The following is a 16,836-nucleotide window of genomic DNA, read 5'->3' as shown; positions in this document are numbered from 1 at the left end:
CCACTCGCAAAATGTGGCATGGATATTTGGTGTACCCTTACTGCTGTCCAAGAAGCATACATATTACCTTCAGATCGCAGCACAATAACCAATGATGATCCTCGTATTTTATTTTTTTAAAAAAAACATTTCCATATTTTCGTAAATCTCCTTTAAATGTACAGAATGAATAATAGGTATACAGAGGGTTGTTGGTTGCTGCTGTGAAGAAGCAGACCGTTCAAACTTCTCTTGTTGTAATCAATGATTAGCCTCCATTCCTCTGCATTATAGTTCTCGCAATCACTGCTTACACAGCGCTGTTATTGTGTTCCCAACGTGTAACGCGTTGTGATATCATTCAGTGCTACCAGATACAGTACATATTTTTTCAATGTTAGCAGAATAAGTAACTGCACGTCTTTTATTACAAATTCAAAGATAATCAGAAGGCTATGGCATCGAAAGTATATTTTTATATTTGAAATTATAATCAGTACTTCTTCCGAAATATACATTTATACGGTTATTTTCCTCTCCCCCTCCCCTCTATTTTAAGAAAACTGTACGTAATAGAGCAAAACTAACCACATTTTTGGATTTCTCAGGTCAAAAACATTAAGAAAAGCTTAATAGTTTTCAAACACCAAAATCATTGTAGAGCAGTGTTATTAACGTGTGTATATGACCATGATGTATTATGTGAAGGTTGGCCCAATATTGTACAAGTAGAATTGTTTATTGTGCCTCTGGTTAATTCGATGCGCTTTCTCTTTATAAATACTGAACGAAGACGTAGAAATAGCTTCATCTAATGTCTTGCTTTATGTGACACTCTGCCGTACTCTCATAATTTAAAATGATATAGGTTTTTGCAAACGACCTAACATTTTCCATTGTTGTCTGAGCTAGAAGAAAAATCATAAACTTTATGCAAAGTAGGTATTATTATTACTTAAACACGACAGAACATGAACTTATAAAGGTAACCAAGAAAGTTCTGTCGCTTTTTGTGAAAGTCTGTGTTCCATTGGCCCTCATACCATGAGTTGAATGCGAGTGGGAATAATGCAAAAGTCAGTTGTTGGTTTGGTTATATCCAACATACTACCTAATTGTGGCAGTTCAGTTACACCGTGAACTTGCATAACGACAGAGTGAACATGGGACCTCCACAGAGCGTCATAAGGGCGTGTATGCTGTACCAGTTCAAACTGGGGTCAAACGCCGCTGCAGTGGGGCGGATGATATGCCAGGTCTTTGGTGAGGGTGTCCTGACTACGTGGACAGTGCGGCGGTGGTTTAACAAGTTTAAGGACGGTGAAGAAACACTCGAAGACGCACCACCAGCCAGAAGACCAACACATGTACAAAATGAAGGTCTTCAGGCAGCAATTGAGACGAACAGTGGCCTAATATGTGAGGAACTGGGACTACAATTCAGTGTTAGTGGAAAAACCATTCGGCAGCACCTCCATCAACTTGGGAAGCACTACAAATTGGGTCGCTGAGTCCCACATGATTTGACACCAATCCAGAAGACAACGCGAGCAAACACTTGTGTTTCTTTGCTGTTTCGCCTGAGAGTGGAGCCATTTCTGGACAGGGCTTTGACATGTGATGAGAAGTGGGTCCTGTACGAAGCTCCATGGCGCCATTATCATTGGTTAGCCATCATGAACCGGTTCCCAAACAGCCGAAACCAGCACTGCACCACAAGAAGATCCTCCTGTGTGTTTGGTGGACTGCTCGCGGCATCGTACATCAGAAACTGCTATCAGCTGGTCAGAGCATCACTGCGACTGCGTACTGTCAGCAGTTGAGCCGTGTTCAAGAAAAACTGAAAACTTTGAAGCCAGCACTTCTGAATCGCAAAGGGTCCTCCTGTTACGGGACAACGCTAAGCCCCACGTGGCTAGGATGACCCGGGATACTATTATACACCTTGGATAGGAAACACTATTGCATCCGCCATACTCTGCGGACACTACATCGTCCGATTACCACCTGTTCCATTCCTTGGACAATCACCTTAGAGGACGCCAATTCAAATCCCTAGTAGAGGTACAAAATGCACTTGACACCTTCGCTTCACGGCCCACCAAGTTCTACCGCGATGGAATCCATGGCCTTCCAGAACGTTGGCACAAGGTCATCGATGCAGATAGGGACTACTATTGATCTTCCATGTACGTCTTAGGTGACATATCGATGTTCGAAGATGGGTGAAAGAGCGAAAGAACTTTCTTGTTTACCTTTATCTGTTAAAATAAATACATTTTTAAAACAAGGAAACTACGACTTACTTAAAGATGAGAGTCGTTCAATAGAATTCGCAGCATTCACAAAATCATCATAGTTATTTATGTCTAACTGGATGATGCGAAAATCCTTACATTTAATAATGATACTCCCAGTCAGAAATCCATTTGGTTTCCTTTCGACACAATCCACATTACGATGCAAAAGCTGAAAAAAAAAAAAAAAAAAAAAAAAAATACAATCATAATTATTTAATGTGGAAAAAAAATGCAACATTACGCACTATAAATTTATATTGAATGTGTAATTATCTTTTCCTATATAGTGATCATGATTGTTCACTCACGTCTGTTCAGTATAAATAATAATGTAATTATTAAATTCACAGAAAAAATCTTGCCTAGTTCCACAGAAGCAATCAGGTTTACGACATTCATCTCCTTAGATCGCTTTCTGGGTTTGTATTAGGTATACAGCGAAATCTATCTCTACTGCCCACTGCTGGTTCCACAGAGACTGGCCACATTACAGAAAATAAAGTGACAGACGAATTTTAAAAGGCAATCTCTAATATAACTGTAATCATAATAAAATTCTATTGGAAGTCATTCTATGTTTCTTTTACTCCTTTGTCGCAAATACACATTCTATTACTGAAGCAAGCAAAATTAGAAAAGAATTAACAATTTAAAACCACATTGAAAATTTATGTTGAGAAGACAAGTTCAGTCACAAAGTTATTAATGTCACCGAAAGAGAAGCTAATCATAAAGTGGAGAGTTTATGAAGAAAGGGGGTCGACAACATTATGATATTGCCGCCTTGTAACACGTCTTCAGAAGTGTTTGTCACCCGAGATGGAAGGATCACATCTGGAGCTTCGTATGTACACGAAGTGATTTTTATTTTCAGTCATCTTTGCTTGTGTCATCTGTGATATATAATCTGGATTTCCAGCTTTATTGTAAACTAGTTGAAATGGGAAGAATATTTGAACCTCTTTCCCTCTTAGGATACCCATGTCAATGAAAGTGTAATGAAGAAAGAAAAAAGATATTTTAATTTTGGCATAAATTTTAAACTCTAGGCTTCCAAGGTTAAGCTCGTTCCTAATACGTTCCAAAATTCATTTCAAACTGGACAGCTACTTTCCCATGAAGCGACCACAAACAAAAAACAACGTCATTTTCACTATGGCGAAACAATAAATAATACCGAGTTTCATCTCTAATTTGAGAGATTCTGAAATACTCTATTTTAGGCATAAATTTTGAATGCCCCCTTAAGATAAACGCTCTAATCAAAATGACATGATAAAAATCCAGTTCAAGGTGGATACTATTTTCAAATGGTTCGGTCGTTTTCCCATGATGATGAGACATAGAACATCGACTTCATTTTTATAACATATATAAACAGGGTTCGAAAAATCCCAGAGTTTCAGGTTGCCAAGACAATTGGAAATACGAGGCTGGCGCTTAGATAATTTAAAGCTAAAACATATAGGCCTATGTCTCAAAACATGTAGGCCTATGTTTGGATTTATATCATTTTAAAAGCCAGAACAGAAGAAAATTTTTCGAGCACACTATATATATATATATAGTGGCGGATCCAGTATATGATCAAGGGAGGGGCTAAACCATAGTTTGCAGCTTTATCCAGTATAAAGCAGGATTGAAGCCTATTTTATTTAGTGTATACCTCAGCGTCAAGGTGGAGGCTATAGCTTCATAGCCCCCCTTGGATCCGCACCTGTATATATATATGTATTTATTTATATGTTTACGAACACAATTCCAGATATAGCTGAACGCAGTTTACACTGGAATATCTAACAAATCTGAGATGAAACATAATATAATAATAATAATAATAATAATAACATAGCAATAATCGGAACAACAAACAAAATAACAATGTAAATGACAACAAGAAGGTTGATAATAGCTGACTAAAGTTTAACCACCAAAATGACATCGTGGAACAGAGTTAAATGCAGCTTCGGAATTAAATAAATCTATGGGTGTATGTGCCTGTCACCACGTCGTGGGTTCCTGTCACCACGGCATGGCGCGTCCTCAGGTTGCGGATCGAGGAGAAGGCCTCTAGATATAGAGGTTAGCTGCGAATATACTGAATAAGCAGTCGCGGACAGACGACTAGGAGTGGTCCTCCAGCTTGGGGGTTTGGGTAAGGCTAACACCCTCATCCTGTAAAAAAAGGTACTTGTTCAGAAACATTCACAAAGGCCTCGGACAAGGACTGATAACTTGGCACGACCTCGGCAAAAGAAAATGGACATGAGATTTGGAACATGGAATATTAGAAGTTTTTATAGGGCAGGCGCGTTAAAATCTGTTACGAGTGAGTTAGAGAAATACAGGATGGACCTAGTAGGAGTTCAGGAAGTTAGGTGGGAAGGAAATGGATCTGAGAATTCCGGAAATTTTACGTTCTTTTACGGGGAAGGAAATAAAAATCACCAGTTAGGAACAGGGTTTTTCGTTCACAAACGAATATTACCAGCAATTAAACGGGTTGAATTTGTTACTGACAGACTTTCTTTTATTACTCTCAAGGGACGGTAGTGTGATATTATTGTTTTAAATGTGCATGCTCCAACTCAAGATAAGGGTGACGATATAAAAGATAGTTTTTACGAAGAAGTGGAACGGATATTTGACCAACTCCCGCGATACCATATGAAGATTCTATTAGGGGATTTCAATGCGAAGGTAGGACGAGAGGATATTTTCAAACCGATTATAGGGAACGAAAGTTTGTATAAGGAAAGTAATGACAACGGTGTTAGACTCGTGAACTTTGCAACATCCAAAAACCTAATCGTGAAGAGTACAAAATTCCCACATCGCGACGTTCATAAATACACTTGAACATCACAAGACGGAAAAACACATAATCAAATTGATCACGTTTTAGTAGATAGAAGAAGGCAATCTAGCATAATTGACGTCAGGTTGTTTAGAGGGGCTGATTGTGACACTGATCACTACCTGGTAGTAGCGATAATACGGGAGAGATTATCGTTCAATAAAGGTAATATTCAATGTCCGAAAACGGAGAGATTTAATTTAAAGAAATTAGAAGAGAGCCATGTAAGAAAGGAATACCAGATTGAAGTTTCGAATAGATTCTCTGTTTTAGAAGACTCGGAATGCACTAGTGTTGAGGATACTTAGATTGAAATTAGAGATAGCATTAAAAGTTCAGCAATAGAAAAATTGGGACACGCGAAAATACGTAGGTACAAACCATGGTTCGACCAAGAATGCATTAAACTAGCAGAGAAGAGAAAACAGGCAAAATTACGGTGGCTACAAAATCCAAATGAAATAACTACACAAAATTTCGCAGATATCAGGCGGGAAACTTCCAAAACTTTTAGAACAAAGAAACGCGATTTTTTTAAAGCTAAAATTAAGGAACTTGAAGATAATAGTAAAAATAAAAATATTCGGGACATGTATAAGGGGATAAGCGAATTTAAGAAAGGCTATCAACCTCGTGCTTATATATTAAAGAAAGCTGACGGAACAGTTCTCACTGATATGGATAGCCTCTTAAATAGGTGGAAAGATTTCTTTGACGATTTGCTGAACACGCAGCCAAAAACTAATGCGCGTGGAGAAAAGGAGATACACACCGCAGAACCGTATATTCCAGAACCCAATCGAATAGAAGTAGAAGCCGCTATAAAGAAATTAAAGAAACACAAATCTCCGGGTGTGGATGAAATTCCGGCTGAGTTAATTTTAGCTGGAGGCGAAAAATTGTGGAACAAAATATATAAACTCATTCTCCTTATCTAGAACAAAGAAGAATTGCCACAAGAGTGGAAAGAATCAATCATTGTTCCAATTCACAAGAAAGGCGACAAAACTGACTGCAATAATTATCGAGGCATTTCTCTTCTGTCAACATTCTATAAAATCCTTTCAAATATTCTATTAGCAAGACTGACCTCATATGCAGATGAAATTATTGGAGATTATCAGTGCGGATTTAGACGAAATCGATCAACTATCGACCAAATATTTACCATTCGCCAAATACTCGAAAAAAAGTGGGAATACAATATCCCGGTACATCAACTATTTATTGATTTTAGAAAGGCTTACGACTCGGTTAGGAGAGAAACATTGTACAACGTTCTTACAGAACTTGGAATACCGAGAAAACTAATTGGATAAATTAAGATATGCTTAAGTGAATCCCAAAGTAAAGTCCGGGTAGGAAAATTTTTGTCCACGAGCTTTCACGTCCAAAATGGCCTGAAACAAGGAGATGCGTTGTCGCCATTATTATTTAACTTTGTGCTGGAATACGCTATAAGGAAAATCAAAGATAGCAACCAGGGCCTACAGTTGAACGGTATTCACCAGGTGATGGCATATGCTGATGATGTAAATTTAATAGGGGCTGATAGGAGAACAGTAGAAATAAATGCAGAGATCTTATTAAATGCTTGCAGGGACATGGGTTTAGAAGTAAATGCAGAGAAAACTAAATACATGGAAGTGCGTCGGGACCGTAATACGGCAAATTGTGGAGGCGTTAAAATATTAAATAATACTTTTGATAAAGTGGATACTTTCAAATATTTAGGATCAATATTAACAGACGAAAAACATATTCACGAAGAAATTAAATGTCGACTAAAAGCAGGGAATTCATGTTACTATTCGGTTCAAAATCTCTTGTCGTCGCGAATTCTGTCGAGGAATTCGAAGCTTAAAATATATAAAACGATAATCATGCCTGTTGTTCTGTATGGTTGTGAAACATGGTCGCTTACTTTGAGGGAAGAACATAGACTGAAAGTATTTGAGAACAGGATCCTGAGAAGAATATTCGGACCCAAGAGGAACGAGAATGGGGAATGGCGGAAGCTTCATAACGAGGAACTACATAGTTTATACGGTTTACCCAACATTGTTAGGGTCGTCAAGTCTAGGAGGCTTAGGTGGGCAGGTCATGTAGCTAGAATGGAAGAAAGTAGAAACGCTTTCAAAGTCTTGACTGGTAGACCCATAGGAAAACGACCATTAGGAAGACCTAGGCGCAGATGGGAGGACAATATTAAGATGGATCTCGCAGAGATAGGAATACAAAGTAGAAACTGGATGCAATTAGCTAAGGATAGAAGTCAGTGGAGAGCTTTTGTGAACGCGGCACTGAACCTGCGGGTTCCATAGGCCATAGAGTTAGTTAGTTAGTTATGGGTGCATGTGACATTTCGTTGTATAGTTTAGGAAGCCTGTAGAACAGACAACGCTGAACTATTGAAAGTCTAGGTCGTACTGTTTGAAAAAAGATATGTGTTGCGTGTTTGTCTGAAGGGGATTCGAAAATACAATTCTGAGAGTAGTGTTTCGGACCTCAGCTGACCATGTGTGAGTTTATACAGATATTTGAGGTCACTGATTTTATGACGAGTGTCAGGTAGTTGAATATTTAGTGTTTGTAACAGTTCATGTTTTGTCATCACACGTGTACGAGGTACTCTAAGGCGTACTATTGCAAGGAAGGAGTTGAGAACTGAGTTTAACCGGGATAGGTTTGTAGGGGCTGCCACTGTCCAGATAGATGAACAATATTTCAATTTAGGAGAAAGTTGTTAAGAGATGTTTCGTATTTCTGTTAATCTGTACAGAAATCCTAGAAGACGCATCGAGTGCTTAGTGATAGTGTTTATATGTTCTGTGAAAGTTAGTTGAGTATTCTAAATTATATAATAATTTCAGAGACTATTCTAATCCATGAATTTCAAAGTTTTCATACGAGAAACAGTAAATTAAACAATTATCAATATGGGGGCCGCGGTAACTCGGTGGTAGAGCGAATACCCCTGGTGCGTTGGGTCTCTGGATGATCCCACTTCACGCCATTGTTTCCTCCCCGTACGCCTGGTGCGACAGAGTATATGTTTCACAAAATGTCTTACCCAAGATAATACAAAATTTGATACAAATTCTGGTTTTGAAGCGTCGTCTTTCCACCACGACAGATTCTCTTAAAAAGCTCAGGAACGGTTTTACCTTGCTGCTATAATACTCGTACCACAACAGGTTAATTTCTCTGTGCAGCCCAAGGAGTCACTGGAAATATAACATGAGAGTAGAATTTCGGCACATTTTTGAGTATATGGTTATACTTTAGTATAACCAACGCACTAGCCGTACTGGAATTCCGCTTCTCACGAGATCAGTTAAGTCAAGCAGTGCCAGATCTGGTCAGAGGAAAGGTGGATAACCATTCGTACTCACGATATGGTGTTTACATTGCAGTATCCATCCAGCATCTTGAGAGCAACTGAGGAATTAATTGAAAGAAAAAAATCACGAACGGCGAAGAAATTAAAATTTCTATTACCTAAGATACATTACGAAAATGCTAACCAGTGTTACGCAATAATTTGTATTGAAAAAATGAAATGAAATGAAATTTTGAGTTTTACGTCCCACGGTTATGCCGGTTAGGCTAAAGGAGACGGTGATGATGAGTAATGAATGAAATGGTGGAATGAAGAAAGTGGGAGGAAACGGGAGAACCCCGAGAAAACCCACGCACACGGTGTTTGTCCACCACAAAGTTCACTTGGCGGGAGCAGGGTTTGAACCCGAGACCCCTAGCACCAGAGGTGAATAATTTGTATTGACTATCTGAATTTAAATGCAAAGCTCAGCTCAAATCGAAAAATATTTAAATTTCATTGCCCAGAGGCAAATTTTAATTCTTTGGAAATATGATGCCTCTCCGGTATGTTTCACAAAAGAAAAAGCCATGAAAATATTATATAAATACATTATTTTAGTTTTTGAATTCAAGGAATTATTCAAGTGAATTTACTATTATTATTGCTATTATACTAGGGATGCAAATAACCACCCCGCTCGGCCGGAACGAAGGTTTCATCGGCGCAGGCGAATATTTAACATCATACCGAAGATAAGAAAATTATTTCTATTGTGGGATGTGGGCTAGTAGTTTTTTTCTTGGGCTACTAAAATTTTGTTGCTTATTTGCATCCCCGTATTATACATATTTTATTATCTGCTTTGTGATTATTACCTACGTTTACTTTTCGTTGAGAAAAGCATTGAAAATGAATTTCACTATTACAAGACATCATAAATTACACAAGTTATATTGTATGATGTGTTCATTGGTAAAACTGTTTGATTATACTCATATAAAAAAACGAGAGGAAGTGCAATAATGGCACACAATTTACAACTATACAGGGTGTTTCAAAACAACACCGACAACGTTTGGGAGGTGGTTCCTGACACCAAGATAAGACAAAAAGTGTAGGTCAACCTGGGTGCACAAATGCTTTCTTTCGGAGTTATAGGCTGCCAAAAATATTAAAAAATAAAATTTAAATGTCCACAGCTCCAAAACTATGTATGGGACCTACCGCAGTCAGTTCAAGACTTCACTTAGGAACTAGTATGTACCTTTCCATGAATATCCATGTTTCAGAATCCTGTGGTGCTTCTACAACAATTTTTGTAGAAGCTGTTTGGCTACGCGCATATAATTTGAAGTACTCACCAACTACCTTTATAAAAATTGTTGCAGAAGTATCGCAGAATTATGAAACATGAATATCTCTTTTATAACATTGCCACTATATTATACGAGTTAAAGTAAGAGACGAAGCACTACTTGGAATTGTATATAAGGCTCAACTGGACTCAAGACTTTGTACATAGAAAGCGTGAGATTAAACAACTTGGCTACAAAGAAAAGTGTACAGTGTAATGAGATAAATAGACAAGAATTTTAGGAATGATATAAAAAAAAAAAAAAAAAAAAATTGCGATCCAGTTAAGTGATAGTTTGGGTTTGGCTACACTACATATAGTTCTCCAGATTGGATCTTTTGATCCAAAAATAGCAGTGGAGCTCACTTGGCTCAAGCTCCTCCATTTGTGTTGTGATGTTGAAAGTGGATTCTGCTTACATGCAGTATGTTCCATTTGTAATGTTAGGGCTTTTTTGTTTAGCTTGCGGCGTAGGTACACGCGAGCTTGTAGTTTTACTCCAGATGTAATTATGTGTGTGTATGTAGTACTTTATTCCACGGTAACTAGCAACCAAACTTAAATCAAATTTGATGCACAAGTACCCGATCATCTAAATGATAAAAATCATTATATGTGATGACCGAGCTCGGCCGGCGACAGACTCGGCTCAACTTACCTTGTATGTTGTATCTTGTTTCTTGGTAACTACTGGCCGAATATCATCGAAATTTGGTAGGCAGGTAGCCCATCACCCAAAGAATAAAGATTGCTATGCTTGGTGGCCGACTCGGCCAAGGACAGGCTCGGCGCGGCTCTGCTTGTATATGGTACTTGATTTCTTAGTAACTACTGGCCGAATCTGAAGGAAATTTGCTGGATAAGTAGCCCATGGTCTAAGAATAAAGACCACTTTATTTGGTGGCCAAGCCCGGCCATTTACAGGCTCGGCTCGGCTCGGCAACAGAGGCTGTGTTCCACAGCTACGTACACTGGGAGCTTCCGAGTTCGGTTCACTGGCTGAATTCACCTTGTTATAATTTATCACAAAGAAAACAAGGATTAGTCATGTTTAAAAAAATTCTGGAAGCTCTAGATTTACCCCTACATAAGATTTCAACAAATTATTATATACAGTATCCTTCATCTTTTCGATCTCTTTTTCTGTGACATTACTAATTTACTAACTTCGGTAGCAAATAGAAAGCATTAAAAAAAAAAAAAAAAAAAAAAAAGTTAAAATTAAATTAACTGTTTTTACATTAGCCGAATTGTTTGTGTGCGCGACTTTGATATGAAGGGTCTATTACTCCCAGTTGTAGCACTAAAATTATCCAATATTAATTTAGTATCATGATGTAATTGGGATTCTATCTGAATCCAGAGCTATCAAACTCCAGTCCAGGAAGTCAAAAATAATGGGGTCTGGGCGGTAATTGGTTAACCACGCATCACCGAATAAATAGAGCGCCATCTGGCCGGTCAGAGATCTTTATGGGTTGTGGCGAAAGGAAGTTTAATACAACTTCCCTCTACCTGTAAGCAAATTTCATCAGTTTCTCAATATCATGCAACTAAAGAAAACTGAAAAGGATGTTACTCTAGCCAGCCACATGGTATACGTAAGTACCGGTGATAGTGGTCAGGCTTAATTTAGCGCCTAGACACCACCCTAGGACCACATATTTGATTCCCTCTCCTCCGTCTTGTATATTATAAAATAAACTGATCCATTGTACTAGAAATTTCCTGTGTGGGCGTTTCTGCATTACACATTATAATACACTGTTATCTTTTAGAGTGATACGGCCTATAAACGTGCATCCGAAGTGAAATTTTCAGTAGTCGCGACTAAATGCAGAATTCATTGTGACGACAATTTGATCATTGCAATTTCAACACAAGAACTACGAATATACTTTCTTTGACGGAAGTGGGAGGGGCTGAAGTATAGTCTTGGGTGTGAAAATGTGTTCATTTGGCCCCCGTACATGGTCAGTTATTCGCGTCGAATGTTATATTTCTGACCTTTTCAGGCCGGTATATTTAACGACTTCTATATACTGCTTTGCTATATATATTACGGGCACGCCACGAAACCTGAACGCTGAATCCAGTAACAAGATCATAGTTTTGTTGCACGATATAATTTATGCACATGTCTACCGCCAAGCTGAAATATTCAGTCACCAATGGCGACCTGGCGATCGAAAATTCCGACCAATTTGATACATAGGCGTACATGGCTTGGCCTTAAATTAGTTAGGCGCCAGATTCGTATTCCTAGTTGCCATGGTGACCTGGCACTCCGGATTTTTCAAGCCCCCATATGATGCTTTTGTGTGAGCCTTCCCCTTGAGTTTCTCGCTAAGCCACTGAAAAATAGCAATGAATTTTATATGTGAATGTAGCATGTAAAACTTGTAATAGTATTGCGTCAGCTCCAGAAGCCCTTGTCCTCTTCACTATCTAATAGATACGATGTGAATTCTATCAGTCACACACGAAGACAATTTTGCTAAAAACTGCAGTGTATTATTCTCCAATATACCAGATTTGCCTTACTAAAAGTACATGCTTTTATTTTAATGCAGTGTATTCAACCCTATGCAGCTACATGCAGTTTACACATTTACCAAGTGTACTTTTATTTATTTATTTATTTATTTATTTATTTATTTATTGCACGTATTTTCTTCAGTAGATACGCAAGATAATTCTAAAATAAGTAACATACCCATAATTCTTCCACTCCTTCCTTTCTGGATGACAAAATCAGGTGATGTCCAGTAATACACAAGGTCCCATCAACAGGCTTGTGAAAAGGTCCATGCATAATCACGCCATCCAGTTTGGGAGTTGATATCAAATCAACGAATTCCATCGTTAGGCCTCTCCCACAGAAACAGATTCAGCCCGTTATCTTGAATTATAAAAAAGAAATATAAATATAAATAATTCGAAAATAAAATAAATTTGAAAACTAAAAGGCAGCTGAATATGTTAATACCAAGTACAATCATCCATCCACCTCTCTCTCTCTTTACAGAAAACCTATTCACAACTGTACATGCAAAAATCAACCAAATCTCATTCCTGGTCTCTATATTTCTTACGTCAGTAACTTAGAAATGAATTTGACCACAAACATATTTTCAAACTTTGATATTGAATGCACACGAGGAGTGTTCATGAATAGTTCACATAGTAAATCCTCTACTACTAAACTAAATCCCAAAGTTTTCTGAGTCTTCACGATACTAAATTTACCAAATCAAAATAAGTGTAAATAAAATGCGAATGGAATCACTTATAGTTTTATTTTTGACTTGTATAAATTCCTGTTTCTTATACCTTCAATCCGACTTATTTTCATGATACCGATATTTTAATATACCTTTTCTGTGTACACACAGAGCTGTAGATTAGAAAAATTTTCTTCACTAATAATTGTTGGATAGATTAGTATTAACAAAGGTATCTTGTTAGAGAACCAAATAATGTAAAAGCATAAAAGTAAATTTATTTCTATCTTATAAATCATTGAAGTGTATACTTCGAGTGTAGTTACGAACCTGTCAGATGGAGTAAAGATCAAGGTTAAAATGATATTGGGATTGAAGTAGGAAATAAGGAAAGATTACTGGAATTTCCAAAAATGAACAGCGAATGAAATGAAATGAAATGAATTTTTTTTTAGTTTTATGTTCCACGGTTATGTCGGCTAGGCTAAAGGAGACGATGATGATGAGAAATGAAGAAAGTGGGAGGAAACGGGATAGCCCCGAAGAAAACCACACATACGGTGTTTGTCCACCACATAGTTCACTTGACGGGAGGAGTGTTTGAACTCGGGACCCCATATACCAGAGGGGAACGCTCTACCACTGAGCCAGCGCGGCCCCAATGAACAGCTTATGTTGCAAAATCCGTTCCAAAATGAGAGGGAAATTTCTAAAACAGTGCAATTTCCCTGCTTCTAATTTCAATCCTTACATCCATTTTCCAATATCAATCTTTACTTCGTGAACAAGTCTGATGAGTATACCCGAAATATAAATTCAATGACTGATAACACGAATGACTTTAAAATTAGTTTTCTTTCAAGAATTTGAGTATGTTTTCTGTAATATAGATATATTACTTCTCCATAAATAGAGCTCCTTCGTGGCTAAGCGGTTAGGGTATGCGCCTTTGGCGTGCGAGACCCGGGTTCGATTCCCGGCGGAAGCTCATGTGGTTCGGATTTCATGTTAATCAGTAGGTCCCGTCTCATATAGCCTCGCTGCTGAAAGTTAAATCAATTCTTCATAAATATACAGAGAACCATACGAAATAAGGGGAGGAGAGTAATAATGCGTTTTTCTGACCATTTTACAATGTCTGGTTGGTTGATTTGGAAAGTTTAACTTCCTGTTTAGCATGGAGGCTATCTACAGTTTAACGAACCATATGGGCACCCACCAGGAAACGAATCCTGATCTCCAGCGCTGAAGGCGTGTACGAAGCCATGTAGCCAAGAGGGAGTTCTTTTCAATACTTATAGTAATAAGGGTTGTGACGAAAGTCTCAAAGAGGTGCTTCTTCAGTCCTCCAATGGATGAAACTATGCTGCTTTGTAAACAAGAGTAGTCAGATAGAGAAAACGGAATATCTTAAGTTAAACTGGGGAAGAAAGGCTACAAGACGGTAGATAGAATGAAGTGAAAAATTTTAAATATTAAAGCTCAACTGTTGCTAGAGTATGTTGTTTTATCTTGGCACGCTTCGCACGTAAAGAATGGATCTGTCTGCAACGCGTTCTTGCCACGCTGTACTTAAGTTGCGAGTTACAATACGCTAGGAAACACAGCAAAACGCTACATTGCTCACAAATCACAGTAACTTGTTTGCGTGTGGCAACTAGCACTTCAAATACCCGCCAAATAGCAATGACCTCATTTGATGGGTTGGCTGACAACTAACGTCACCTACACAACAAAACCAAGAAGACGACTATTGGATTAAAACGTTCACGTGAGTGCTAGCAGAAAGTACTTTAAAAGCCAACCAAGTACAGTAGCGGGAAGCGTGCCACGATAGCACAAACGTACTATAAGAGTGGTGATTTGGACGTGGTAACACAAAAAAAGTTGGTTTCTTTGAGTTTAACGTTCCACGATTATGCCTGGGCGGCTGAGGAAGACGTAGACCTACTGACTACAGTAGAATCCGAACCACTTTTTTCGTTCAACTGTACCCCCACTTGGAATCGAACCCGGGACCACGTAGAGTGGAAACACAAAGAATGTAAGAGGGATGGCGAAATTGAAAGAAAATGTGAGGTGTTCTGTGTGACCGCAGAATCACGGTAAATAATAAAGGAATGAGTTACAAAAGTGATTAGACCAGGAATGATGTACGGGCCAGAAACGTGGGTAATAAAGAAAAAAAACTAAAAAGATTGAATATTACCGAAATGATAATGCTCTGGTGGATGAGTAGATTAACAAGGACAGACAGGGTGAGGAATGAGAGAGTAAGGGTAACTACTAAGATGACAGAAATTCCCCCCCCCCCCAAAAAAAAAAGATTGTAATGGTATGGGCATCTGATGAGAAGAACAAGTGACTGTGCGGTCAGAAGGATGGCACTGGAACTGAATGGGAGGAGAGGTAAAGGAAAACCAAGAACTGGATTGATATGGCTAAGAATGAATTCAGGGAGAAAGATCTAACAGGATTAGGCTTTATGGATGAGACACATCAGAACGTCTAGCCCACATAAATGGGAAACGACGAAGAGAAAAAAGAATCTTCACGTTACCTACAATAAAGCTTTGAAGAACATCCGTGGGTATAGGACAATTACGGCATGTAAATGTTTTTGGGTAATACCACAATAATTATATCTTATTTTTTTCATTATTTTCATGAATCAAGAAAAATCTCGAACCCACGTCTTAGAATTTGTTTTTTAAATTCTCAACTGTCAGAGTTGCTGCACACCTTGTGGGGAATTATAACAAAGTCTTCTGGTTTCTACTCTATTTACAATGCACTGACTTTTAGGCAATCATGTCACCAGCCTGCTTTAGCCATTTAAAATGGTGTTTTCAATTTTTTCCTATCCCAATTTATAAGGAAGTTACGAATAAAAACGCCAAACAATACACGTGATGGTAGTAATTTATTTTTATTCTACAGAAACAAATGAGCAAAAGTATGAAAACTCAGAAATAGACAAGGGGGCGCGGTGGCTGTGGTAGAGCGTTCACCTCTGGTGCTTGGGGTCCCGGGTTCGATCCCAGCCCCCGCCAAGTGAACTTTGTGGTGGACAAACACCGTGCTCGTGGGTTTTCTCGGGGTTCTCCCGTTTCCTCCCACTTTCTTCATTCCACCATTTCACTCATCCCTCATCATCACCGTCTCCTTTAGCCTAACCGGCATAACCGTGGGACGTAAAACTCAAAGATTTCATTTCATTTCATTTCAGAAATAGACATTAAAACTCTTCGGCCTGAATTTATTTACAACATTTACAGTCCTTTCGTGTCAACTACATTAAAGGACATACTAAAGGCATAATGTAACTAGTGACTATGTTAGTCAAAATCTAAGCTGGATCTGTTTGGAAAAGTTCATCTTTATACCTTATTTTCCCTGCCATTTCACTTTCTGGCGTAAGCCTCAGCATCTCCATCATGCAAACCTGGGTTGTTTTTGATTGAAATTGAATTGAATTTGATTAGGTAGAGCATTTTGAGTTTTTTAGATTGATTTAGTTAGTATTAAGTAATTTTGTATTATGTAAGAGGTAATTTGGGGATTATTTATTATTAGCTGCATTCATTGAGGGCCAACTAGAGCCTTGTTAAAATGATAATAAAAATGTTTATTTAAAATATGTGTATTTAATAGAATTGATAAACATTTGTGTTTAAGGTGTTGTTAGTGTAATGAGGATTTAAAAGATTGTGGTTTAGTGTATGAATTATGAATAATGAAGTAGATTAGTACAGAATTTGGTTGTGATACATATTTGTTGGTGATGATGTTTGAGC

The 16,836-nt window shown here is 38.1% G+C and overlaps 1 protein-coding gene across 8 annotated transcripts in view; it reads right to left on the bottom strand.

Annotated features, from left to right (window-relative positions):
• Positions 1–16,836, bottom strand: part of LOC145693628 (myotubularin-related protein 9) — a 148,552-nt gene that overhangs the window by 107,220 nt on the left and 24,496 nt on the right. For all 8 annotated transcript variants that reach the window (XM_081769801.1, XM_081769806.1, XM_081769809.1 and 5 more), the window contains exons 2-3: positions 12,532–12,717; positions 2,286–2,448 (exon numbers count right to left, since the gene is read on the bottom strand). In XM_081769801.1, coding sequence (XP_081625927.1) covers positions 2,286–2,448; positions 12,532–12,678 — 310 coding nt within the window. In that variant the 5' untranslated portion in view covers positions 12,679–12,717. The remainder of the gene's footprint in view (positions 1–2,285; positions 2,449–12,531; positions 12,718–16,836) is intronic.

Source organism: Thermobia domestica, chromosome 8, assembly GCF_964235325.1.
Source record: "Thermobia domestica chromosome 8, izTheDome1.hap1.1, whole genome shotgun sequence".
In the NCBI taxonomy this organism is placed as follows: domain Eukaryota; kingdom Metazoa; phylum Arthropoda; class Insecta; order Zygentoma; family Lepismatidae; genus Thermobia; species Thermobia domestica.
The sequence above is the reverse complement of the archived record's forward strand: the minus strand, read 5'-3'. Positions and strand labels throughout refer to the sequence as shown.